Raw genomic sequence first — 26,959 nt, 5'->3', positions numbered from 1 at the left:
CAGCTGTCACGCTTTAACATCCCAAAGCACTTGACAGGAGTGTCATCAGATAAGATTTGACACTGAGCCACATAGAGAACAAAGAACAAAGAAAATTACAGCACAGGAACAGGCCATTCGGCCCTCCAAGCCTGCACTGACCATGCTGCCCAACTGAACTAAAACCCCCTACCCTTCCGGGGACCATATCCCTCCATTCCCATCCTATTCATGTATTTGTCTAAACGCCCCTTAAAAATCACTATGGTATCTGCTTCCACTGCCTCCCCCGGCAGCGAGTTCCAGGCACCCACCACCCTCTGTGTAAAAACACTTGCCTCGTAGGACATGTGACCTAAAGTTTGGTCAAAGGGTTTGGTTTTAAGGAGCCTCTTAAAGGAGGAGATGGGGCAGCGAGGCTTCGGGAGGGAATTTCAGAGCTTAGGGCCCAGCTAACTGAAGGCACTGCTGCCAATTTTGGATCGATTAAAATCGAGGATGCTCAAGAGGCCAGAATTGGAGGAGCGCAGAGATCTCGGAATCTGGGAACTGGAGGAGATTCCAGACATAGGGAGAGGCGAGACCTTGAAGGGACTTGATAGCAAGGGTGAGCTTTTAAAATTGTCTTGCCTGACTGAGCCAGTGTGGATCCACAAATACAGGTGACGATGGCCGCAGGGGGCTTGGTGTGAATTAGGATGTGGGCAGCAGGATATTCGATCAGCCCAGGTTTACAGAGAGTGGAAGATGGGAGGTTGATCCAGAAATGAAATTGTTGTCAATTCTCGAGGGAACAAAAGCATTGGATGAGAATCCCAGCAGCAGATAGGCCAAGGCAGGGGCAGAGAAAGGCTGTTATGGGTGGGGGTGAAGTAGGCGATTTTAGCATTGGGGCGGATCTGTGGTCAGGACTTCAGCTCAGAGTCAAACGGGAGGCTAAAGTTGCGAACAGTCTGGCTCAGCCTCAGAAAGGCTCCAGGGAAAAGGATGGGATCGATGGTTAGGAATCAAAGAGAATGGACAAAACCTTGGGTCAAGCCGGTATTTAGTTGGAGGAGATTTCTCCCCTCAGGGACTAGATGTTAGATGAGCAGTTTGACAAATCAAATCAAGTGGAGGGGTTTGAGAAAGAAGTGGATGTCATCAGTGCACAGGATAGAATGTGCTTCCTTTCACTTAGATCTCTCCCACTTGTTCTGTCTTTCTTTACTGTCATCTGACTGGTTTCCTGGAGCAAGCTCTGGTGTTCTCCTGATGAGGAGATTAAATATATAAAGTTTATTAGTGTAATGAAGTTATTGTGAAATAACTAGTCGCCACACTCTGTTCGGGTAGACTGAGGGAGAATTTAGCACGGCCAATGTATCTAACCAGCACGTCATTCAGACTGTGGGAGGAAACTGGAGCACTCAGAGGAAACCCACGCAGACACGGGGAGAACATGCAGACTCCACACAGACAGTGACCCAAGCCGGGAATCAAACCCGGGTCCCTGGCGCCATGAGGCAGCAACGCCAACCACTGTGCCACCGTGCCACCCTCAAAGGGAAATGTCAAGAGTGGGACACAGATCTGAAACAAAGCCAAGTTTGGTGAATCACTCCTTTTGAGAGCGGGTCATGTGCAATGTGGCTGGGAATCTTATTTATTATAATTTTAATTTCTTTCTTAACCAGCACCACGTGGTGGACCCAGGTTTAAAGCAGAGAAAACCTACAAATACAGTTACACCATGGAGGTACAGTTAGACAGAGGCAAAGGAACAGATAGTGCTGGCTTTAAAACTGTCTCCAACATCAATGTTGACTTGTTATGGAAAAATGCAACCAATGAAGAGGAGCAACTTATTCAAATTACGGTAGGTTCTGTTTAATGGTGGCCATTCCAATCATGGAGCAATAAGATACTGAAGGAGGCCATTCAACCCCTTTGTGCCTTGTGCTGGAAGCAGAGGTGGTTGAGTGGTTGGGTTGGGGGAGACAGAAGAATGCTTTCCATTGTCTTTTCCTTCACTTTCACAGTATCACAGAATCCTACAGTGCAGAAGAGGCCCTTTGGCCCATCGAGTCTGCACCGACACATGAAAGGCCCTGACCTGCCCATCTAATCCCACTTGCCAGCACTTGGCGTGTAGCCTTGAATGTTATGGCGTGCCAAGTGCTCATCCAGGTACTTTTTAAAGGATGTGAGGCAACTCGTCCCCACCACCCTCCCAGGCAGCGCATTCCAGACCATCACCACCCTCTGGGTAAAAACGTTTTTCCTCAAATTCCCCCCTAAACCTCCCACCCCTCACTTTTAGCTTGTGTCCCCTCATAACTGACACTTCAACTAACGGGAACAGCTGCTCCCTATCCACACTTTACCTTCTCTTCCTTTGTAACCACTTCCTGAGATTTGTTTACCCTCCGTCATGAGGATCTGGAAGATCCCAGACCCGCGTCCACTTGGCCAGGTGATTCCTTACTCTCACAGATGGTCGGATGAAGACAGGAAGTGTCTAGCGGCAGTTTGTTCTTCTTTATTTTTTTGCTCTGGTGAACTTTATTCTAAGCCTGCCGTGTTTTCAGAATGTCTTCCAATTTCCACCTCTCCATTCCCAGGTTTGACCTCTCACCTTCAATCAGAGGAGCTTTAAGGCAATTCACAACCTCTGATGCTGCTGAACACACAAACCAGGGAGACTTCAGCCTCAGTCTCTGGCTGGGGTTGCCAATCCCTCCAGGATTGTCCTGGAGTCACCTGGACACCACTATGAATAAAACCACTGGGGGCTCTAAAAGACAACAGCACTTTTTCCCCATTCTCTGTGACCACCTCTGATCATTAACCACAAGAGGGGTGAGAAAGAAATTGTTTGACTGGGCAGGGCTATTGGAATTGAGAGCTCTAGTTGGCAACCCCTTTTCCCGAGCCTCTGGTGAATGCTGAGTATTACCAGAATTTGTTGCTGTTTATTTTCAGACTGATCCGTGCTGTTTTCATCTCAATGATTTGATTGGAGTATTTGACCAGGATTCTCCCAAAAAAAATCGGAAGACCCCCGTTTGTGAGAAAATTGGAATAAATCCCGGCAGTTTTTTACAGTGTGATTCCCAGAATGAATCTCCCACATTCTCTGCATCACAGAGTGCCCGAGTGGGATTCACACTGAAAATCAGGGGACGGGGCCTATTCCTGCTGGAGAGGCGGCACGGTAGCACAGTGGTTAGCACTGCTGCTTCACAGCTCCAGGGTCCCGGGTTCGATTCCCGGCTCGGGTCACTGTCTGTGTGGAGTTTGCACATTCTCCTCGTGTCTGCGTGGGTTTCCTCTGGGTGCTCCGGTTTCCTCCCACAGTCCAAAGATGTGCGGGTTAGGTTAATTGGCCAGGTTAAAAAAAAAATTGCCCCTTAGAGTCCTGGGATGTGTAGGTTAGAGGGATTAGCGGGAAAATATGTGGGGGGAGGGTCTGGGTGGGATTGTGGTCGGTGCAGACTCGATGGGCCGAATGGCCTCCTTCTGCACTGTAGGATTTCTATGATTTATCCAATTTTGAAAGTTCCGATTGAATCTGCCTCCATTCCCCTGGCAGGCAGCATCATCCAGATTATAACCTTTGGATTTCTGGTTTTCTGGCAAACCAGCCTCCCATCCATTGACTCTGTCGACACTTCCCGCTGCCTCGGCAAAGCAGCCAGCATAATCAAGGACCCCACACACCCCAGACATTTTCTCTTCCACCTTCTTCCTTCGGGAAAAGGACACAAAAGTCTGAGGTCACGTACCAACTGACTCAAGAACAGCTTCTTCCCTGCTGCCGTCAGACTTTTGAATGGACCTGCCTCGCATTAAATTGATCTTTCTCTGCACCCTAGCTATGACTGTAACACTATCTCGTTTTCGTCTCTATGAACGGTATGCTCTGTCTGTATAGCACGCAAGAAACAATACTAATACATGTAGCAATAATAAATCAAATCAAATCAAATTCTGGTGCTCAGTTTAGTTTAACTGGTGTCTGGACTCCTTTCCCAGGTAACCGATGTCAACTTTGAAAATGTGAGTGAGCGGACTGACAACAAAAACATCTTTAAAGACACCACTGCCGGGGGAATTCTCGGGAAGAGCAACCTGGCCACCTTGAAGACCCCAGTTCTCATCCACTGGCTGAATGGGAAGGTACTGTCGCTGCTGTGTTGCTTTAACCTGAGCTAAAACAGAGTATTTGGCCTTTATGCTGCTGTTTGTGGGGATTTGCTGAGCGTCCAATACCTACTGAGTTTCCCTACATTGCAACACTGACTATACTTCAAAAGGTGCTTAATTGACTGTAACATTCTGCACAGTGGTGGGTAAACTGGGCCCAGGGGGTCACATGCGGCCCATCTGGGTTCTGAGTGCGGCCCCATGAGACATTGTGTTGACTGTTGCCCATGTGCAGGGTTGCTGCCTTTCCATCCGTGTGGTTTTTCTTCCTGCTGGTCTGACTGAAGTAATTCACGCATAAAGCAAGGGCAAGGAAAATGAGGTGTGTGCTGATTGCTCACAACATTGACTGTGAGAGCCGTGCCCTCCCTCTGTGTCCAAAGTGTAAATGTTCCTTGTGTTTTTACCATTTGAAATTGATAGTTCCATTGACCTGTGAATGATGAAGCATTTTCTATAATTCGATATGGAATATTTGGCCTGTATTAAATGTATTTAATCTTATTCATGGGGTCACGGTTAGTGAACAAGCCCAATTTCAATCTTGTGGCCCAATGAGATGAAGGAGAGCCACTCACGCGGTCCACTCACTAGCCCAGGTTCCCCACCACTAACCTGCGGGCCTGGGTAATATGCTCTTTCGGAGAGTCAGTGCTGACTCGATGGGCTGAATCGCCTGAATGGTAAAGATTCCGTGGTAAAGGGACAGGATTAACATTGGAGAAAGAAGAATTTAATGTCAAATGTCAGGAAGAACACCTTCGTGTAAGGAGATGTTTTTCTTTATTAATTCATGATTGTTGCCTGGGGCAGCATTAATTGTCCATTCCTCATGCTCTTGAGAAGGTGGTGGTGAACTGCCTTCTTGAATTGTTGCAATCCATGTGGTGTAGGTACACCCATGGTGCTGTTAGGGAGGGAGTTCCAGGATATTGACCCAGCGATAGCGATATATGTTCCCTGAAGGTCTCTGCTGCCCTTGTCCTCTTAACTGACAAAATTCTCAGATATCTTGGAATGAAGTGGATAAGGGAGTGGAGGCAAAAACCTCTGACTTGTCCGAGGATCAGATAGTTAACATTGCAGCTGGTAATGCAGGTTGTTTTCCTGGGTGCAAGAGCTACAGCGGCTCAGGTGTCTGTCCCCTTATCTCTATTTGTGACCTTGTAAATGGGTCAATTCTATTCTTCGCCAACAGTTTCGAAGGAGATCTGTCAGCAGTGAACCTATTTATTGTTGCTAGGTAACCAGTGATACTTTGACCTCCTGATGGCCATTACATCACTAATCCGATTAAGGAATTGACGCGGCAATGTCTACATTTAGAACAGACCAATGAAACGGTGACACATAAAGCTCAGTAACTATAGTGCAATCACAGGAGTTTGGCAGATGTTGCGAGTGACACAAGAATTCAAGGTTCAGCCTGGGATTTAGTGTCAGTGGCTGGGAAAAGATGAGTTGTATAATCACAAATGATTGAATCATAAAAACCCTGCAGCGCAGGGTTAAAGTGCAGGATCTTGAAGGAAGTGATTTCTGCACTGCTACCTGTGCCACGTGCTAGTGAGAGTAGGAATAGGAAGATTAGGCAGATGAATGCGTGGCTTGAGAGCTGGTGCAGGGGGCAGGGATTTAGATTTCTGCATCATTGGGATCTCTTCTGGGGAAGGGGTGACCTGTTCAAGAGGGACGGGTGACACTTGAACTGGAGGGGGACTAACATCCTGGCGAGGAGATTTGCTAGATCCACTCGGGAGAGTTTAAACTAGGTTGGCCGGGGAGTGGGACCCAAAGCGGTAGGGGGACAGAAGAGAAGGTTGAGGACAGCACAGAAGTTAAAGAGAGCACATTAAATAGTTAAGGCAGTGCCAGTATGTGGTGAACCATAGATGGTTACCAGTATGGGTACTGAACCATAGATGGTTATCACTGTGGGTACTTGTACATATGTTACTCTTGTTACTGTTGGGGTTAGGGTTGGGGTGTTCCACCTGTTAGCATTGTTCTGTGGTACACCCGGTTTGGCTCCGCCTACTTATAGGAGTATAAAGGTCACTGCCACTTCCTAGTGACCCTTAGTCTGGGATAGTATTGTTAAGCAGTATGTTCTATTTCTGTTGCAAATAAAAGCCTTTATTCCCGGGTACGATCTAGCCTCCCAAGTGGATTAATCGCGCATCACAGTAATCCTAGTACCCGACAGATCAGGCAAAAGCAGAGCAGAGAGCAAGGGAAGTCCTGATTAAACTGCATTTATTTCAGTGTAAGATGCCTGATGGGCAAGGCAGATGAACTCAGGGCATGGATGGGTACATGGGACTGGGATATTATAGCAATTACTGAAACATGGCTAAGGAAGGGACAGGACTGGCAGCTCAATGTTGCAGGGTACAGATGCTATCGGAAAGATAGAACAGGAGGAAAGAGAGGAGGGGGAGTTGCACTTTTGATGAAAGAAAACATCACGGCAGTATTGAGAGGGGATATATCCAAGGGTTCGGCAACTGAGTCTATATGGGTAGAACTGACAAATAAGAAGGGGGAAATCACTTTGATAGGATTATACTACAGGCCCCCAAATAGTCAGCGGGAAATTGAGGAGCAAATATGTAAGGAGATTACAGATAGCTCCAAGGAAAATAGGGTGGTAATAGACGGAGATTTTAACTTTCCCAACATTGACTGGGACAGCCATAGTATTAGAGGCTTGGATGAAGAGAAATTTGTTGAGTGCATTCAGGAGGAATTTCTCATTCAGTATGTGGATAGCCCGACTAGAGAGGGGGCAAAACTTGACCTCCTCTTGGGAAATAAGGAAGGGCAGGTGACAGAAGTGTTAGTGAGGGATCACTTTGGGACCAGTGACCATATTTCTATTAGTTTTAAGATATCTATGGAGAATGATAAGTCTGGCCCAAAAGTTAAAATTCTAAATTGGGGCAAGGCCAATTTTGATGGTATCAGGCAGGAACTTTCAAAAGTTAATTGGGGGAGTCTGTGGGAAGGCAAAGGGATATTTGGTAAGTGGGAGGCTTTCAAATGTGTGTTAACCAGGGTCCAGGGTAAGCACATTCCTCTTAGAGTGAAGGGCAAGGCTGGCAGAAGGAGGGAACCCTGGATGACTTGGGATATTGAGGCCCTGGTCAAGAAGAAGAAGGAGGCACATGACATGCATAGGCAGCTGGGATCAAGTGAATCTCTTGAAGAGTATAGGGGGTGTAGGAGTAGAGTTAAGAGAGAAATCTGGAGGGCAAAAAGGGGACACGAGATTGTTTTGGCAGATAAGGCAAAGGAGAATCCAAAGAGCTTCTACAAATACATAAAGGGCAAAAGAGTGACAAGGGAGAGAGTAGGGCCTCTTAAGGATCAACAAGGTCATCTATGTGTGGAACCACAAGAGATGGGTGAGATCCTAAATGAATATTCCTCATCAGCATTTACTGTTGAGAAAAGCATGGATGTTAGGGAACTTGGGGAAATAAATAGTGATGCCTTGATGAGTGTATTACAGAGAAGGAGGTGCTGGAAGTCTTAAAGGGCATCAAGGTAGATAAATCCCCGGGACCTGATGAAATGTATCCCAGGATATTGTGGGAGGCTAGGGAGGAAATTGCGGGTCCCCGAGCAGAGATATTTGAATCATCGATAGTCACAGTTGAGGTGCTTGAAGATTGGAGGGTGGCAAATGTTGTGCCATTGTTTAAAAAGGACTGCAGGGAAAAGCCTGGGAACTACAGGCCAGTGAGCTTCACATCTGTGGTGGGTAAGTTGTTGGAAGGTATTTTGAGAGACAGGATTTACAGGTATTTAGAAATGCAAGGACTGATTAGGGACAGTCAACATGGCTTTATGAGTGGAAAATCATGTCTCACAAATTTGATTGAGTTTTTTTGAAGGGGTAACCAAGAAGGTAGATGAGGGCAGGGTAGGTGATGTTGTCTACATGGACTTTAGCAAAGCCTTTGACAAGGTACCACATGGTCGCTTGTTGCATAAGGTTAAATCTCACGGGATCCAGGGTGAGGTTGTTAAATGGATACAAAATTGGCTTGATGACAGAAGCCAGAGGGTGGTTGTTGAGGGTTGTTTTTCAAACTGGAGGCCTGTGACCAGCGGTGTGCCTCAGGGATCAGTGCTGGGTCCACTGTTATTTGTTATTTACATTAATGATTTGGATGAAAATATAGGAGGCACGGTTAGTAAGTTTGCAGATGACACTAAGATTGGTGGCATAGTGGACAGTGAAGAAAGTTATCTTGGATTGCAACGGGATCTTGATCAATTGGGCCACTGAGCTAACGAATGGCAGATGGAGTTTAATTTAGATAAATGCGAGGTGATGCATTTTGGTAGATTGAATCAGGGCAGGACTTACTCAGTTAATGGTAGGGCGTTGGGGAGAGTTACAGAACAAAGAGATCTAGGGTCACAGGTTCATAGCTCCTTGAAAGTGGAGTCACAGCTGGACAGAGTGGTGAAGAAGCCATTCAGCATGCTTGGTTTCATTGGTCAGAACATTGAATACAGGAGTTGGGACGTCTTGTTGAAGTTATACAAGACATTGGTAAGGCCACACTTGGAATATGTGTACAGTTCTGGTCACCCTATTATAGAAAGGATATTATTAAACTAGAAAGAGTGGAGGAAAGATTTACTAGGATGCTACCGGGACTTGATGGTTTGAGTTATAAGGAGAGGCTGGATAGACTGGGACATTTTTCTCTGGAGCATAGAAGGCTGAGGGGTGATCTCACAGAGGTCTATAAAATAATGAGGGGCATAGATCAGCGAGATAGTCAATATCTTTTCCCAAAGGTAGAGGAGTCTAAAACTAGAGGGCATAGGTTTAAGGTGAGAGGGGAGAGATACAAAAGTGTCCAGAGGGGCAATTTTTTCACACAGAGGGTGGTGAGTGTCTGGAACAAGCTGCCGGAGGTAGTAGTAGAGGCGGGTACAATTTTGTCTTTTAAAAAGCACTTAGACAGTTACATGGGTACAATGGGTATAGAGGGATATGGGCCAAATGCAGGCAATTGGGACTAGCTTAGGGGTTTAAGAAAAAAGGGCGGCATGGATAAGTTAGGCCGAAGGGCCTGTTTCCATGCTGTAAACTTCTATGACTCTATGCAGAAGGAGGCCATTCAGCCCATTGAGCCTGCACTGACAACAATCCCATCCAGGCCCTATCCCCGTAACCCCATGTACGCACCCCACTAATCCCCTAACGTTAGGGACACGAAGGGCAATTTAGCATGGCCAATCCACCTAACCTGCACATCTCTGGACTGTGGGAGGAAACCGGAGCACCCGGTGGAAACCCACACAGACACGGGGAGAACGTGCAGACTCCACACAGACAGTGACCCGAGGCTGGAATCGAACCCGGGTCTTCTATTGTTGTGAGGCAGCAGTGCTAACCACTGTGCCACTGTGCCGCCTGTATATTGCTGGTTATATCCATACTTTAGCCCAAGCTTAACGCTAGGGTTGCCAACCCTCTAAAGTTGCCCTGGAGTTTCCAGGAATTGAATGTCGTTGCTGTGAGCAAACTCCAGGGAGACAATTTTCAAGAAAAGTTTGTGCGTTGTTTACAAAAATAATCATCAGACATACTTGATTTATAATTATTTTAAAAATACAAACATTGGAGGCAAGAAAATACAACCATCTAAGTTGAGAATCTTTCAACTGGTTTGCCATGAATTTACTTGCTTCTGAGTTGGCCGTGGGGAGGTGGGCAAGGATGGGCATGTGGCTAGATCAATGCTGGGAGTGTGGGGGTGGGCAGTGGGAGGCCTCCACAAATACACCCAACCAGCAGTGGGTTGGCATGAAATGTTCAGCCGTGCGCTGCCACTGATTGGGTGGAGTGTAAATTAGGTGCAGAGCCCAGAACTGACTCCAGAGCAGTGCAGAATGAGACTTCCTGCCCATCCAGGGAGTCTTACTCCACTCCACCCCCATTTCCAGTCAGGGTCAGACTCCAGATTCAGGCTGTATTTTTACCACATTCACAGTGCTGGCGTGAGGCAAAACTGCTTGGTGCCAACTGTAGTTAAAGTGTCGATGCCTTCTCCTTTTCCACAGTTTGTGATTTTTGTAAACCTCTTTGAAGGAAGCCTTCCCTGAACAACCTCTCTTAGAGTGTTGCCATGGCGAGGGCCTCGCACAACCGATCCTGTTACTACAATGGAGCACATTTACACCGGCAGAAATATCATTGGTGTAGAAATAATGCCGTGTTTAACATCTCTCTGTGCACATCTTTTTAATTCATTCGTGAGACACGGGCGTCGCTGGCTGGCCAGTATTTATTGCCCATCCCTAGTTGCCTGAGGGCAGTTGAGAGTCAACCACATTGCTGTGGGTCTGGAGTCACATGTAGGCCAGACCAAGTAAGGACGGCAGATTTCCTTCCCGAAAGGATATTAGTGAACCAGATGGGTTTTTCCAACAATCGACAATGGTTTCATGGTTATCACTAGATTCTGAATTCCAGATTTTTTAAAAATTTGAATTCAAATTCCACCATCCACTGAGGTGGGATTTGAATCTGGGTTCCCCGAACATTAGCTGGGGCTCTGCATTAATAGTCTAGTGATAATATCACTCGGCCATCGCCTTCCCCAAGGAATGGAGGAACCATTCAAACCATCAGAATGTCCTGAAGCCCCTCACAGCCAAAAAACATGGCAGCCAGTTTATACAAATTCCCACAAACAACAATGAAATAACTGGCCAGACAATGTTTATGAGGTATTGACTGGGGGATAAACATCTGTCCCGAACACTGAAAAACTTCACCCACATTTATATCCACCTTAGATGTCAGGCATGGTCTTGATTTACTATCTGAAAACCAGCCTCACGACAGTGTGGCACTCCCTCGGTACAGCACTGTGAGTGTCAGCTTATATTTTATGCTGAAGTCATACAATCATAGAGGTTTACAGCATGGAAACAGGCCATTCGGCCCACCTTGTCCATGCTGCCCTTTTTTTTAAACCACTAAGCTAGTCCCAATTGCCCGCATTGGGACCATATCCCTCTGTACCCATCCTATCCCTGTAACTGTCCAAATGCTTTTTAAAAGACAAAATTGTACCCACCTCTACTACTACCTCTGGAAGCTCGTTCCAGACACTCACCACCCTCTGTGTGAAAAAATTGCCCCCTGGACACTTTTGTATCTTTCTCCTCTCACCTTAAACCTATGTCCTCTAGTTTTAGACTCCCCTACCTTTGGGAAAAGATATTGACTGTCTCGCTGATCTATGCCCCACATTATTTTATAGACCTCTATAAGATCACTCCTAAGCCTCCTACACTCCAGGGAAAAGAGTCCCAGTCTATCCAGCCTCTCCTTATAACTCAAACCATCAAGTCCCGGTAGCATCCCAGTAAATCTTTTCTGCACTCTTTCTAGTTTAATAATATGCTTTCTATAATCGGGATATTATTAAATGAGAAAGTCAGACTTGAACTGACAACCCGCTGACGACAGGACATCCCAAAGCACTTGACAATCAGAGAAGTATTTCTGGAGTGCAATCACTTTGATCTCTCCATCAATTCCCACAGTGGATGTGAGTGGAACTTAGAATCATAGAATCACTGAATCCCTACAGTGCAGAAGGAGGCCATTCGGCCCATTGAGTCTGCACCGACCACAATCCCACCCAGGCCCTATCCCCATAACCCCATGCATTTACCCTAGCTAGTCCCCCTGACACTGAGGGGCAATTTAGCATGGCCAATCCACCTAACCCACACATCTTTGGAGTGTGAGAGGAAACCAGAGAATCCTGGAAGAAACCCACGTGCAGCCAGGGGCAAACTCCACGCAGCCAGTGACCCGAGCCAGGAATTGAACCCGGGTCCCTGGCGCTGTGAGGCAGCAGTGCTAACCCACTGTGCCACCGTGTCGTCCCTAGTAACTCCAACTCTGGTTTGTAAATGACAGTTTTACAAGAGGTTTTGCTGCTTTTGTAGGAATGCTAACTCACAACGATCTGTACTGGAGGGTGCTCTTTAACTCTGCAAAGTGTTGTAATGATGATAAGATGTGAATTGCACACTGATGATAATAAGGTTGAGCCCGAGTATTGCTTAAGGTTCAGAGTCGAGGATCCCAGAGGCTGCGAGTAGCAGAGGCCAGCCTGGCAGTTCAAAAGTCGGGCTGTTTAGTAATCTTAATTCAAAAAAAAGAATAGATTTATCAGCGACTTTACACTCTCCAGTTGTCACATCCAGAGTAAAGTGCAGCTGTGTGTGATGATTTGTCCTCCCTTCCCTTTCCGGTGGATAGAACCAGTAAGTGGGCTTTCGGGAGAATTCCTGCCTTAAAGTTGATTTATTATTGTCACAAGTAAGGCTTACATTAACACTGCAATGAAGTTACTGTGAAAATCGCCTCGTCGCCACACTCCGGCGCCTGTTCGGGTACACCGAGGGAGAATTTAGCATGGCCAGTGCACCCTAACCAGCACGTTTTTCAGACTGTGGGAGGAAACCGGAGCACCCGGAGGAAACCCACGCAGACACGGGGAGAACGTGCAAATTCTGCACAGACAGTGACTCAAGCTGAGAATCGAACCCAGTCCCTGGCGCTGTGAGGCAGCAGTGCTCACCACTGTGTCACCGTGCTGCCCTTAATCCTAGTGGTGGGAGCTGTGGGAGTGGGGGGCGGGGGGGGTGGGGGGGGCGGGGGGGGGGGGGTGGACTCTTCTGAAGGACTGTCCCCTGGTTATTCTCAGATTCCAGCTTTCACTCGTGTTTTCTGGGGTAGGGGTGGGGGGGGTGGGGGGGGGGCGGTGTGTGGTGCGGGGGTGAGAGGGGGTGAGAGGGGGGTCCCAATTTTCTTTCTTTGTTTGAAGCCAGTCTAAGTGCAGAGACTGAGATACTCCCCTCCTTGTGTGCCAGGGTGGTCTGGCTTCTTGAAGGAAGCAGCGAGGAGCCGTCCCACCGTGGGGTATCTGGCTCAGGATGCGAGCTGGAACGCTGGAACGTAACCCATCATCGGCTTCCATGATGAGAGGCCGAATGGACCTAAAGGGGAGCAGAAGTGGAGGAGCAGGAGGAGGAGGCAAAATGAAAGAAGGATGAAAGAGCAGTATGGCCTTGCGAATGGCCTCCTTCAGTGCTACAATGACTCTGTGATGCCCACCACCCCACCATGACTACCAAATATCCCAAAGTGCTTCACAGCTAACAGAGTGCCCTTTGGAGTGTAGTCGTTGCTGTAACGTAGGAAATGCAGCAGCCAGTTCGTGCACAGCAAGATCCCACAAACCACAACGTGATAATGATAAGATAGTCTGTTTTGTGTGAGGTTGTTTCAGAGATGAATATTGGTGAGGACACCATGAGAATTTCCCTTTTCTTCTTCAAAACAATACTGTCCACTTGAGAGAGCAGACAGGGCCTTGCCTTACTGTCTCATCCAAAACACGGCACGAGGGTCAAGACCCACTCCTCCTCCGCACCCAACGCCCCACCAGAGCACCAGGTTTTCCAGCCATACGGGCTGATAGACCCGCAACATTGCACCCCTGTGCCAGGGGGCAGCTGTCAAAGTCACACAAATGGGTTGAATGGTTTCAAGAAGGAGATAGATATATTTCTAATAAAAAAGAGGTTAAAGGGATATGGGGAACAAGTCGGGAGGTGGATTTGAGACCAGGATGAGATCAGCCATGATCTGATGGAATGGCGGAGCAGGCTCGAAGGGCTGAATTTGCCTAGCTCCTAATTCCTGTGTTCCTTTGTTCCAAATTGGATGCCCTCTCCTTGACCTCATGCACCCTGGCTGCCAGTGTGTTCTGAAGGGCCTTGTGGAATCTCTATTCTACCATAGGACCAAAACCTGATACTTGGTTGGAAACATCGGAACATGAGGTAGCCATATTCCACTCCTTTGATCCTTGCTGCGGTTTAATTAGATCATGGCTGCTTTGTTTCTTAACTTAGTTTATGTTGAAAGACACAAAACTATTTTCCTAAACCTTTTAGGGAGGCTTTTCCTTTCCCTCTGTGTCTGCTTCTTACCTGAAGACAGTGACTCATGCTAAAATATTATTCCACAGTTTTCCTGCAACTGATCTGATTATCATGGAATACAGATGGAGGCCATGCAGCCCGTCAAACCTGTGTTGGCCCTTTGAAAGAGCTATCCAATTAGTCCCATTTTTCCCTCCAGATCCTGCAATATTCTCTTTTCCAAGTATTCGTCCGATTCCCCTTTGAGGGTTAAACTGAATCTGCTTCCACTGCCCTTTTGGGAAGCACATTCCAGATCCTCAAACCTTGCTGAGTAAAAGCAATTCTCCCCTTTGGTATTTTTGCTAATTACCTTAAATCTTTGTCCTCTGATTACCAACCCATCTGCCGGTGGAAACAAAGTTCATGCCAGCACCATAAATCTTATGATAATCGTCCGTGATAATTCATTAAACCAGAAAGCTCATCATTCAAAATAATGACAGATTATCATAGAATCCCTGCAGTGCAGAAGGAGGCCATTCAACCCATCGAGTCTGCAGCGACCACAATCCCACCCAGGCCCTATTCCTGTAACCCCACACATTTACCCTGTTCATCCCCTGACAATAAGGGTCAATTTAGCATAGCCAATCATCCTAGCCCATACCCAAAGGAAACCCACACAAAGGACAAAGTTGATCTTTCTCTACACCCTAGCTATGACTGTAACACTACATTCTGCACTCTCTCGTTTCCTTCTCAATGAACGGTATGCGTTGTCTGTGTAGTGCGCAAGAAACAATACTTTTTACTGTATGTTAATACATGTGACAATAATAAATCAAATCAAATCAGATTCCACACAGACTGTGACTGAGGCTGGAATTGAACCCAGGTCCCTGGCGCTGTGAGGCAGCAGTGCTAACCATTGTGTTACCCTTATTATTAGTTGATTACTCCCCAATTGTAGCCTTCTGTGCAACCCCCATTTCATTCTTTATATTGGTGGCAGTGTCTTCAACTGCCTGGGCTCTAAGCTCTGGAATTCCCTCCATTAGCCTCCCTAACTCTCTCCTCCTTTAAGCTGGACTCATTGACCGAGCTTTTGGTCTCCAATATCTCCTTATGTGGCTTTGTGTCAAATTTATTCTGATTACACTCCTGTGGGCCTTTTGTACCGAGTTAAAGATGTTGTTGTTGGCGATGCATTCAGAACCCTCTTTCCAACAAGCCTGGTCACTTGCACTCTGACCTTCCTCATTCTCCAGGTGAAGACGTTGTACTCGTTTCCCAGTGAGCCAATGATAATTCAGAACATCAAGAGGGGCCTGGCCAGCTTGTTCCAAGTACAGATCAGAACGACAAGCGAGACTGAGGTGAGCCTGCCTTTATGCGGTGATTCTTCAGGGTTGTGGTGGACTCACAGTTTTAAATTTCAGTTGATTTATTAGTAAGCTGACACTAACATTGTGATTCTTGGTTGCTGTATGCAGTGGACTTGATGGAGTCATTGATTAGCAATGTATGGGTGCTGGCGAGTGACAATTTAAAAAAATCACCTCAAGCACTTGGACGAAATGGGGTGGGATTTTCCAGCCCTTCCCAGAAGAGTAGGGTCTTCCGGTTCTGTTGAAGGTGATATCCCCGCCCCACCACCACCACCCCCCCCCCACCAAAATCACAACAGGTTCCCTGACGAAGGACAGCCAGACCGCGTAAAACACCGGAAGATCCCACCAGCGGATAATGGAAAGCCACCTCCGGCACTGGGAGACATGCTGCCCCATGAGTGGGTTGGGGGTTTACCAACGCTCCAGGATACATAACCTCCAGCACACTGCTCGGTGAGCTAGACACCAAGAGACAAATCGATAGAGGGAATAAAAGGATTGAGCTTGGGAAGATTTCTTTGGGCGCTTTGTTTTTCTGGTTATATAAATGTTGGACGTGGGGAAAGTTGCTATTTGACATAATGAATCCAATGGAAAATCAGTTCACTCTCTGATTGCCCATGAGAAGTTGGAGCGTTGCCAAGGTGGGCTTCTTGGGTGACCAATGGCGGGAGTGTTGTGGGCAGGGGGAGAATGATGATTGGAGGTGAGAGGTCACATGACAAAGCCTCTAGGAATGTGTCCAACTTGATTTGACAATCCAATATGAAAGGCAGGTTCTAATCTTCTGTTTTCTATTATCTAATTCAGTCTTTATCTTTCAACTTTTACTCTTTGCCTCTTGTTCAACTTTTCCCTCTTTTGTTCCCCCCCATCTGCTCTTCCAGTTTATCTCACATCAGCATCTTTCTCTCCCATGCTCACTAGGTCGATGTCTCTGGTAAATGCAAGGTTAATTACCAGGCCCGTGACAACCAGGTGACCAAAGTGAAATTACTGGACAGCTGCAAAGGGACCCGGAAAGGATTCACCAGTCACAGTAAGGTCAGTATTAACGGAACATCCAGCACCTCCATCCCTCAATGGTCAACAATCAGTTCATATCTTCACGTAAATCTCTGAGTGTAACAGCTGGGAAGAATCATATTAGTTACATCAAATTTACGGTGCAAAAAGAGGCCATTCAGCCAACTGCCAGCTCTACAGGAGCCTCCACATACTCTACTTCATCAATGTAACCCTCAATTCCTCTCTCCCTCATGTGTTTATCCACCTTCCCCTGAAATACATCAACACTATTCACCTCAACCACTCCCTGTGGGAGCGAGTCCCACATTCTCCCCACTCCCCGTGGGAGTGAGTCCCACATTCTCCCCACTCCCCGTGGGAGCGAGTCCCACATTCTCCCCACTCCCCGTGGGAGCGAGTCCCACATTCTCCCCACTCCCCGTGGGAGCGAGTCTCACATTCTCCCCACTCCCTGTGGGAGTGAGTCCCACATTCTCCCCAATCTCTGTGGGAGTGAGTCCACATTCCCCCCATCCCCGTGGGAGTGAGTCCCACATTCTCCCCAACCCCTATGGGAGCGAGTCCCACATTCTCCCCACTTCCTGTGGGAGTGAGTCCCACATTCTCCCCACTCCCTGTGGGAGCAAGTCCACATTCCCCCCATTCCCCGTGGGAATGAGTCCCACATTCTCCCCACTCCCCATGGGAGTGAGTCCCGCATTCTCCCCACTTCCTGTGGGAGTGAGTCCCACATTCTTCCCACTCCCTCTGGGAGCGAGTTCCACAAGAATGTTGGAAACAGATTTAGTCAAAACTTTCCGAAGGGAATTGGATATAATTTCGCAAATGAAGAATTTACAAGGCTGGTGTGGGGAATATTTTGTGTGTGTATATAAGAGAGAGAAAGTATGTGTATGTGTGTGAGAGAGAGAGTTTATGTTTGTGTGAGAGAGAGTACGTGAGTGTGTGAAAATGTGTGAGAGAGTGTGTATGTAAGTGGGGGAGTGTAGTGTGTATGTGTGTGTGAGAGTGTGTGTGTGTGTAAAAGTGTGTGAGAGAGTGTGTATGTGTGTTGGAGGAATGTAGTATGTATGTGTGTGTGTGTGAGAGAGAGTGTGTATGTGTGTTGGAGGAGTGTAGTGTGTATGCGTGTGTGTGAGAGAGTGTGTATGTGTGGGTGAGTGTTGTGTGAATGTGTGTGTGAGAGACTGTGTGTGTGGGGGGAGTGTGTGTGTGAGAGAGAGTGTTTATGGTGTGGAGTTATGATGTAGTCTGTGTGACATTGTGTTTGTGGGGGGTGGGGGGAGGGGGGAGGGGGTGGGGGTGCAGTTACAAGTTTATTTTGCTTACTGGATAGGATGTTTCTCTGTTATTGAGGTGAGCTTGGTTCTGATAAGGAATGACAAGCATTGGTGATTTATGTTAATTGGTAACTCAGAAATATGGGGGAATCTGAAGCAGCAAGTCAAGAATCAGCGAGATGTGTGTGTAAAGAAAATGACATTCTTGTCTGGCTATGATTAGCATTTGAGTTCTAGTTAAACATTACTATTGGCTTTGAAAGAACAACATCAGTCCGCTATTTACAATGAGAACCATTGACAGCAATCTGAAGAGTTACATTCAAGGGAGAGCGATTGTGTATATGTTTCCTCTTTAATGTTGAATTGCATTTTCTAGGTATTAGGAGTCAATACAACATCGACATCAGCTAGCATTTATCTGCTGAAAAATAATCTAATTCATTCAGTCCTGTCTGAGGAACATCATCTGATCTCACTCAACCTACGACAAGAACTTGCAGCCAAAATTGTATCAATGTAAGTTCGCAATGTTGGTCAACTAAGACAAGGGGAATTGAGATAAAAATAGATGTGAAGGAATAAAGACTTGCATTTATATAGCCCCTTTCATGTCCCAAAGCCACTTTACTGACAATGAAATCCTTTCTGAAGTGTTGTCAGTGTTGTAATGGAGAAAATGTTGTTAGATATTTGCCAGAATTTATTTGTGTCATTCAGAAAGTACAATCTAAAGTTTACAAGGGGATTTTCACATTAAACTTTTGATTGTACTTTTTGAAGTACATAAATTTGGGAGATATCCAACAACATTTTCTACATTACAATGTTGACAACACCACAAAAAGGATTTCATTGTCAGTAAAGTGGCTTTGGGACGTGAAAGGGGCTATATAAATGCAAGTCTTGTTCCTTAGCCATGGAAAGATAGACATTATTGACTATTGTAATACTACCTCTTGTAGTAAATTAACGCATATTGGCAGCACGGTGGCACAGTGGTTAGCACTGCTGCCTCAGTGCCAGGGATCCGGGTTCAATTCCAACCTCAGGTCCATTGTCTGTGTGGAGTTTGCACGTTCCCCCCGTGTCTGCGTGGGTTTCCCCCAGGTGCTCTGGTTTCCTCCCACAGTCCAAAGATGTGCGGGTTAGCTGGATTGGCCATGCTAAATTGCCCCTTAGTGTCAGGGGGACTAGCAGGGTAAATGTGTGGGGTTACGGGAATAGGACCTGGGTGGGATGTGGTCGGTGCAGACTCGATGGGCCGAATGGCCTCCTTCTGCACTGTAGGGATTCCATGATTCATTTATTTTGCAATATTGCAGCATGGTGCTGTCATGCATTGGAGCTACTTTTATGTGAAACTGCACTGCCAGAACTGAATGGCAGGCTGCCTGAATTCAGACTCTTCCTTTCACTTTTTAGACAGAGGTTGGAGTTTCAGTTGACAAAGGCTGGACCTAAACAAATCCAAGCAGGAGAAATCAGCAGCATTGTTAATTCTGTGAATCCCGAGTATGTGTCCATCTCTCTGATCCCTGGCGCAGTCAAAGCAGAATGCAAAGGTTGTCCTTCAGTAAGTAATCAGACTCTTTTAACTGGTAATTCATTTGGAAATTAATTTTGAGGTGGATTGAGTTAGCCCTGAAGAATATATTTTGTGGATTCTGATTGGTGGAGACATTGCCATGGCGAATGCAGCATAGAGCAGTTAGCTGTCAGAGTCCACTTGCCAACCAATCAGCATTCTCGTCTTATGCTTCCCCTGTAACAGTTTGGTAACTTCTTGTGATCTGTCCTGATGAGTGAGAGACCCAAAATTTTGATGGCATGTCTCTTTTTTCAGCAGTACTCAAGTTCCGTGCTACTAAATGACTATTTCCTCCCCGGCCAAACCTAGATGCAATTTCATGCTTGGGCGGGCTGGACTTTGGGCGGCAAACTCACCCATTCACTTGACCACTTCAGGGCCCTTTCCCGACCAGCCTCGATGTTTAGGCTGGCAGGAGTGGGTAGGGTGAGAAAGTGACATTTGAACTTCTCCTCATGCCTGGTGGGAAGGGAGGGAGGTGCACCTCACTCTGAAGGTCCCTCTGAAGAGCTGGGATGTCCTTCCCCCGCCCCCCCAGAACATTGGAGCTTCAGCACCCATAGCGCACCTCCCGACACGCAATTCCATTCCGTTCCTCCCCCAACCCCCCCCACCCGCCCTGGGGATCTGGGGATCTCCTACCCTCCCACCCCTGGGACCTCCGAGACTTTTCAAAGGTCATGGGCAGACTGCCGCAGTACCGCTTCTGGCCACCGCTACGCTGTGCCTGGCGGGGTTGAAGAGCTAATGATCAATCTGATTGGCTGACGGAAGCTTGCCCTCTGCCAATCAATGTTCTAATGAGTGTTCAGTGGCAGTGGGAGTTTGGGAGTCAGTGACTGGGTGTTAGGCATTGACTCTCAGGATGGTGAGCACCAATCACTCACCATCCCTAAAATTCCAGTGTTAGAAACAAGCATTTCCAGTTGAGATAGAGCAGGAACAGAATGATTATTGGCAATCCCACGTGTCAAGGACGATCTAATCCTTGAAGATGACTGGGTGGGAGTGAGATGTCAACGTTGGCCATGGGTTTCCAGGTGGTTTCTGAGCCCTATTGTAGCTTTGACGTCTCTCTCAGTGAGGACATCAGTTGTTAGATGATCGAGGTGGTGGCGGGTGTTGGTTTAAGGAGCTGCCCTCCCTCCCCCTCTCTTGCTGCTCTCTCCCGGTGGCTTCTCTTGTTAATCGGAAGGTCTTGACACGGTTTTAGATGATGGATGACCATTACAGACAGAATGACCCTGTGCCCAAAGAGGGTTAAGTTTGTTTTTCTCTCTCTCTCTGCCGGCAGCTTGTTGAATATTGGAAGACTATACGGAAAGAACTGGAGCCTGGGAATCTCGCAAAAGCATCTGCCACCAGGAGTTTCTTATTGCTGGTTCAAGCTTTGAGAAAAGCCAAGAAGGAGGATATTCTGAAAATCCTGAGAAGTGAGAATGACAGCACGCTGTGAGTCACACTGTCACTCGCTCTTCTTAACACTCACTGCTCTGATACAGGAATGCTAGTGTAGATTTGCTTGGTCAGTTCACTGTGCCTCAGAGTTTGATGCACAGAGAACACTGATCAAAACTGGTCATAAATATATCATAAATATTTGATGCATTGATTCATGTGACTTGTGCAACTGGCCTAGATCTCTGTCCACAATTGCTGCTCTCAAACCCCTCAGAAGCCTCACACCTCCCTCCATCTACGTAACCTCACCCGCTCCTACGATCCTCCAAGGTCTCTGCACTCCTCTAATTCTGGCCTCTTGAGCATCCCCCATTTTAATTCCCCATCATTGGCAGCCATGCCTTCAGTTAACTGGGGCCTAAGATGTGGAACTCCCTCCCTAAACCTCTCTGTTTCTCTCCCTCTTGCTTTAAGATGGCCCTTATGGACCCTACCTATTTGACCAAGCTTTTGATCATCTGACCTCTTCATGTGATTCGATATTAGCTTGTGTTTGATAACAATCGTGTGAAGCATCTTGGGATATTTTACAATGTAAAAGGCCCTATATAAATGTAAGTTGTTTTTAGCATCGATGTGATTGTACTTATTCAAAGGTGAATCAAAGATTGGTGAATGTTGGAGATCAGAGTTAGTTTAGTTTTGTCCCAAAACACTTTGGAACTCATTGGTCAAGATTATTGGTTAGCGTAGCACTGCATTGTTTCTTACCTAGGCTTGCTGGGTAAGTAGATATTCCTTGACGTTGATCCAATTGGATCCTGGATACAGGGTGTTTGGTTGTCCATAAGAAATAAGTGGTTCCAGAATGTAAAGTTGGAAGTTGGGGTTCTTCCCGGATCAATTGCACTCACCCAGTTGTTTTCCAATCTTACTGTCCCAGTCCACAACTGGTCGACGCTGTGACCTCTGCTCAGACCACTGCTTCTTTGACGGCGATGCTGGAATTCTTAGATTTCAGAAACGGCAGTAACTATATCCTGCAGGAGAGGTTTCTCTACGCCTGCGGCTTTGCCTCCCACCCCACGGAGGAGATGCTGAAAGTTTTAATGGTAAGTCTTTTCATCCTGAGCAACTTCTTATTGCCAGACTGTCTTTAAAAATGCTTCTTTTGGTTATCCGCCCCTCTGTCCTGATGCAATCACTCATGATGGCACTCAATTCCCTGGGCACTGTCGCAACGTGCAATGTCCACATGGCCATTCTGCATGCGGACAGTAAGACCAACATTGCATAAGGAGCTGCCAGCACACAAAAGGTTTTTTTTCATGATTTTTCTGCCGAGCACTAGATTCAGTGACGAAAATGAACTTGATTCTTTACTCATATTATTTTTATTTATTTATTGTCACAAGTCGGCTTACATTAACACTGCAATGAAGCTACTGTGAAAATCCCCCAGTCGCCATACTCCGGCGCCTGTTCGGGTACACTGAGGGAGAATTTAGCACGGCCAATTCACCCTGACCAGGACGTCTTTCAGACTGTGGGAGGAAACCAGAGAACCAGGCCGAAACCCACGCAGACATGGGGAGAATGTGGAGACTCCACACAGACAGTGACCCAAGCGGGAATCGAACTCAGGTCCCTAGCGCTGTGAGGCAGCAGTGCTAACCACTGTGCCGCCTCAATCGGTCCTCAATGTACACCCTACACACGGACATGTTTGAATGGATGTCACCGGGGAGGTCAGCAGCAAGGAGGTCATTGAATCTATTCATGGCTGAGTTGGACAGAGTTCTGATTGACAAGGGGGTCAAGGGTTATGGGGAGGGCTGACAAGAAAGTGGAGTTGAGACCACAATCAGATTGGCCATGATCTTATTGAATGGTGGAGCAGGCTCGAAGGGTCTCCCCCAGCTCCTACATTGCAATCTTGCTGAGATATTAGGCCAATTGTACCCAACAGTACAATTGGAAGGCCTTGTCCAGCAAGGGTTAACAGGGAATATAAGCCATTCAAATTCAAGCTGCTTCAAGGAGATGAATTATCCAAAGCAAATCTGGGAAGAGAGATTTTTCATTCCCCCATGTTCCAAAGATTAACCCAGGGTATTTTGAGATACATAGGGGCAGGTCTGCCACAAACTCTCCATCTAAGAGATATCTCAAAAGGCAGGGAATGGAAGGAAGTGGTCAAGTGTCTTTTTTACTCATTCGTTAATCTGAGGACCACTGGCTAGGCCAACATTTATTGCCCATCTCTAATTGCCCTCGATAAGGCGGTGACGAGCTGCCTTCATGAACTGCTGCAGGCCCATGTTGTGTAGGTACACCCACAATGCTGTTAGAGAGGGAATTATTTATAGGTTATTCCTGATTGCAAAGCTGAAGAAAAATTTTTTAGGTTAGAAGGGTGTTCCAGAAATAAGATCGTAGGATTCTTAGGATAATTCTAGTTGGGTCAGTTCCTTTCGATCCAAATATTACGTAGTCTAGGGAGGAGCAGCTGTGTATGATAATGTTTGTCAAATTGAGGAGCTCCTATAGGTTTAAGGTGAGAGGGGAGAGATACAAGAAGGTCCAGAGGAGCAATTTTTTCACACAGAGAGTGGTGAGTGTCTGGAACAAGCTGCCAGAGGTAGTTGTAGAGGCGGGTACAATTTTGTCTTTTAAAAAGCATTTAGACAGTTACATGGGTAAGATGGGTATAGAGGGATATGGGCCAAACGCGGGCAATTGGGACTAGCTTTGTGGTTAAAAAAAGGGTGGCATGGACAAGTTGGGTCAAAGGGCTGTTTCCATGATGTAAACCTCTATGATTCTATGAGGCCCAACCACCATCTCAGACCAGTGTAAAGTGAAACTTGAATAACATGCGAAACTACAGTTTAACATAAGGAAACTTGGTTCAATAAATTGCGTTCCAATATAACTTTTAAAACTACTATAGATTGTTGCGTGTCTGTTTTAATACAGTCTCTGCTGTATAATAAATGCTTCTACTGTTAATACCAATGTTTTTCTTTGTCACATGTTTGTCACAGGGAAAACTTGATGGAAAAATCAAGAGCAATGATATCCGAGAAACAATTGTGATTATCATTGGGGCTCTCGTTAGGAAGTTCTGCCAGAAAGGACAGTGTGAACTGCCGGTGGGTACACATACAATCTGCTGTGTCTCGTTTGCACAGAGTTACATTGACTCTGCAGCACAAGAACAGGCCATTCGGCCCAGCTGGTCTATACTTGTGGTTTATGCTCCACCTGAACTTCCTTCTACCACTCTTTAACTAACTTAATCACATAAGCTTCTGTTCCTCTCTCCCTCATGTGTTTATCCAGCTTCACCCTGATTTATATCAATGCTATTCACTTCAGCCAGCAAGTTCCACATTCTCCCCACTCCCTGTGGGAGTCAGTCCCACATTTTCCCCACTCGCTGTGGGAGCGAGTCCCACATTCCCCCCACTCCCGATGGGAGCGAGTCCCACATTCTCCCCACTCCCTGCAGGAGCAAGTCTCACATTCTCCCCACTCCCTGTGGGAGCGAGTCCCACATTCTTCCCACTCCCTGTGGGAGTGAGTCCTACATTCTCCTCACTCCCTGTGGGAGCGAGTCCTCCATTCTCCCCAATCCCTGTGGGAGTGAGTTCCACATTCTCCTCACTCCCTGGGGTAGCAAGTTCCACATTCTCCCTAATCCCCGTGGGAGTGAGTCCCACATTCTCACCACTCCCTGTGGGAACGGATTCCACATTCTCCCCATTCCCTGTGGGAGTGAGCCCCACATTCTCCCCACTCCCTGTGGGAGCGAGTCCCACATTCCCCCCACTCCCTATGGGAGCGAGTCCCACATTCTCCCCACTCCCTATGGGAGCGAGTCCCACATTCCCCCCACTCCCTGTGGGAACAGGTTCCACATTCTCCCCACTGCCTGTGGGGGCGAGTCCCACATTTTCCCCACTTCCTGTGGGAACGGATTCCACATACCCCCATTCCCTGTGGGAGTGAGCCCCACATTCTCCCCACTCCCTGTGGGAGCGAGTCCCACATTCTCCCCACTCCCTTTGGGAACGAGTTCCACATTCTCCCCACTCCCTGTGGGAGTGAGCCCCACATTCTCCCCACTCCCTGTGGGAGCAAGTCCCACATTCTCCCCACTCCCTGTGGGAACAGGTTCCACATTCTCCCCACTGCCTGTGGAATCGAGTCCCACATTTTCCCCACTCCCTTTGGGAGCAAGTCCCACATTCTCCCCACTCCCTGTGGGAACAGGTTCCACATTCTCCCCACTCCCTGGTAGAGAGGTTCATGGAGGCAAAGAGAGAAGCGGAGAGGTTCAGGGAGTGAGGGGGAGAGGCAGAGAGGTTCTGGGGGTGAGTGGGAGAGGCAGAAAGGTTCAAGGAGTGAGGGGCAGAGGCAGAGAGGTTCAGGGAGTGAGGGGGAGAGGCAGAGAGGTTTAGGTAGTGAGCGGGAGAGGCAGAGAGGTTCAGGGAGTGAGGGGGAGAGGCAGAGAGGTTGAGGGAGTGAGGGAGAGAGGCAGAGAGGTTGAGGGAGTGAGGGGGTGAGGCAGATACGTTCAGGGAGAGAGGCAGGGAGGTTCAGGGGGTGAGGTGGAGAGGCAGATAGGTTCAGGGAGGGAATTCCAGAGCTTGGGGCCCAGGCTGCCAGAAATCAAACGATGATACAAAAAGTATCATCAAATTGCACATTGTGTTTTCAATTTCTGAACCCAAAATGATTATTTTTCTATTTCAGGCTGTGGTCAAAGCAAAGGAAATGATTCTTAAAGGTGCAGATTCAGCTGAAAAGGAATCTGAGATTGAGATGTACATCCTGTCTTTGAAGAATTCTCTACTGCCTGTTGCTATTCCCATCTTACTGAGACACGCGGAATCGAGTTCTGGACCTGTCAGCAATATCGCTCTGTCAGCTATCCAGAAATATGAGCGAGCGGACATCACAGAGGAGGTGAAGTTTCACATCAGTATCAGAGAATCACGATGCGCAGAGGAAGCCAATCGGCATGTACTGGCTCTTTGAAGGAGAAATCCAATTGGAGCCTCACCCAGCTTTGTCCCCATAGCCCTGAGAAGTGTCTTGTTAAGGGTTCTCTGGAATCTCAGTCCACCACATTTTAAGAATGATCTTAACAAACGTCTGTGCAAACCTTCCCGTGCAAAGGCTACCTGTCATAACGGTTGCTAAAGATCCAGGGATCAGTGTAATTTACCTTTGCAATTTCAAATGGAAAGTTGTAAAACTGGGAAAGATTCCACGACCAGCAATGAGATAATAACAACAGAAAATTCTGGAAGCACTCAGCAGGCCAGTTAGTGTCCGTGGAAGTGGAAACAGGGTTACCCTTTCAGGTCAATGACCTTACATCAGAACTGGAGTAAGATGTAGCGGGTTTAAGTGAGTACTGAGAGAGGGGAAGGTGGGGATAGGAGGAGGAACAAAACAGGGAGGTCTGTAATCAGGGGGGATGTCAGTGTTTAGGACTCTAGGACCATGGGATCATGGGAAGGCAGGAGGTAAAAGGAACGGTATTATCTGTATTCTTTTGCTGTGGGGAGCGGAGGAACATTGGGGGTTGATGAGTGAGCCAGACTGTTGTGGAGGGAATACAACCTTCTGGAAGCTGGAGGAGGATGGAGAGGAATCGATGTTCAGCGATGCCATCCCAGTCCCAAACACTCCTTCAGGGAACCAGCAATTTCCTCGCACTTATTTCGATTTTCTGTAATCACTATTCAGAATCTACCTCCTCTACATTGGGGAGACCAAACGCAGATTGTGAGATTAGAATCATAGAATCATAGAATCCTACAGTGCAGAAGGAGACCATTCGGCCCATCGGGTCTGCACCGACCACAATCCCACCCAGGCCCTATCCCCATAACCCCATGCATTTACCCTAACTAGTCCCCCTGACAGTAAGGGACAATTTAATATGGTCAATCCACCTAATTCGCACGTCTTTGGGCTGTGGGAGGAAACCGGAGCACCCGGAGGAAACCCACACAGACACGGGGATAACATGCAGACTCCACACAGACAGTGACCCAAGCCGGGAATCGAACCCAGGTCCCTGGTGCTGTGAGGCTGCA

General features: G+C 47.2%; 1 protein-coding gene across 1 annotated transcript in view; it reads left to right on the top strand.

Annotated features, from left to right (window-relative positions):
• mttp (microsomal triglyceride transfer protein) overlaps positions 1-26,959 on the top strand; it is a 55,171-nt gene that overhangs the window by 12,640 nt on the left and 15,572 nt on the right. The window contains exons 2-11 of the mRNA XM_078218673.1: positions 1,656-1,837; positions 3,997-4,140; positions 15,420-15,527; positions 16,470-16,586; positions 18,231-18,370; positions 19,277-19,427; positions 20,737-20,894; positions 21,787-21,955; positions 23,891-23,998; positions 25,605-25,817. Of these exons, the coding sequence (XP_078074799.1) occupies positions 1,656-1,837; positions 3,997-4,140; positions 15,420-15,527; positions 16,470-16,586; positions 18,231-18,370; positions 19,277-19,427; positions 20,737-20,894; positions 21,787-21,955; positions 23,891-23,998; positions 25,605-25,817 (1,490 nt within the window). The remainder of the gene's footprint in view (positions 1-1,655; positions 1,838-3,996; positions 4,141-15,419; positions 15,528-16,469; positions 16,587-18,230; positions 18,371-19,276; positions 19,428-20,736; positions 20,895-21,786; positions 21,956-23,890; positions 23,999-25,604; positions 25,818-26,959) is intronic.

The sequence above is a fragment of the Mustelus asterias genome, chromosome 1 (assembly GCF_964213995.1).
Source record: "Mustelus asterias chromosome 1, sMusAst1.hap1.1, whole genome shotgun sequence".
In the NCBI taxonomy this organism is placed as follows: Eukaryota; Metazoa; Chordata; class Chondrichthyes; order Carcharhiniformes; family Triakidae; genus Mustelus; species Mustelus asterias.
The sequence above is the reverse complement of the archived record's forward strand: the minus strand, read 5'-3'. Positions and strand labels throughout refer to the sequence as shown.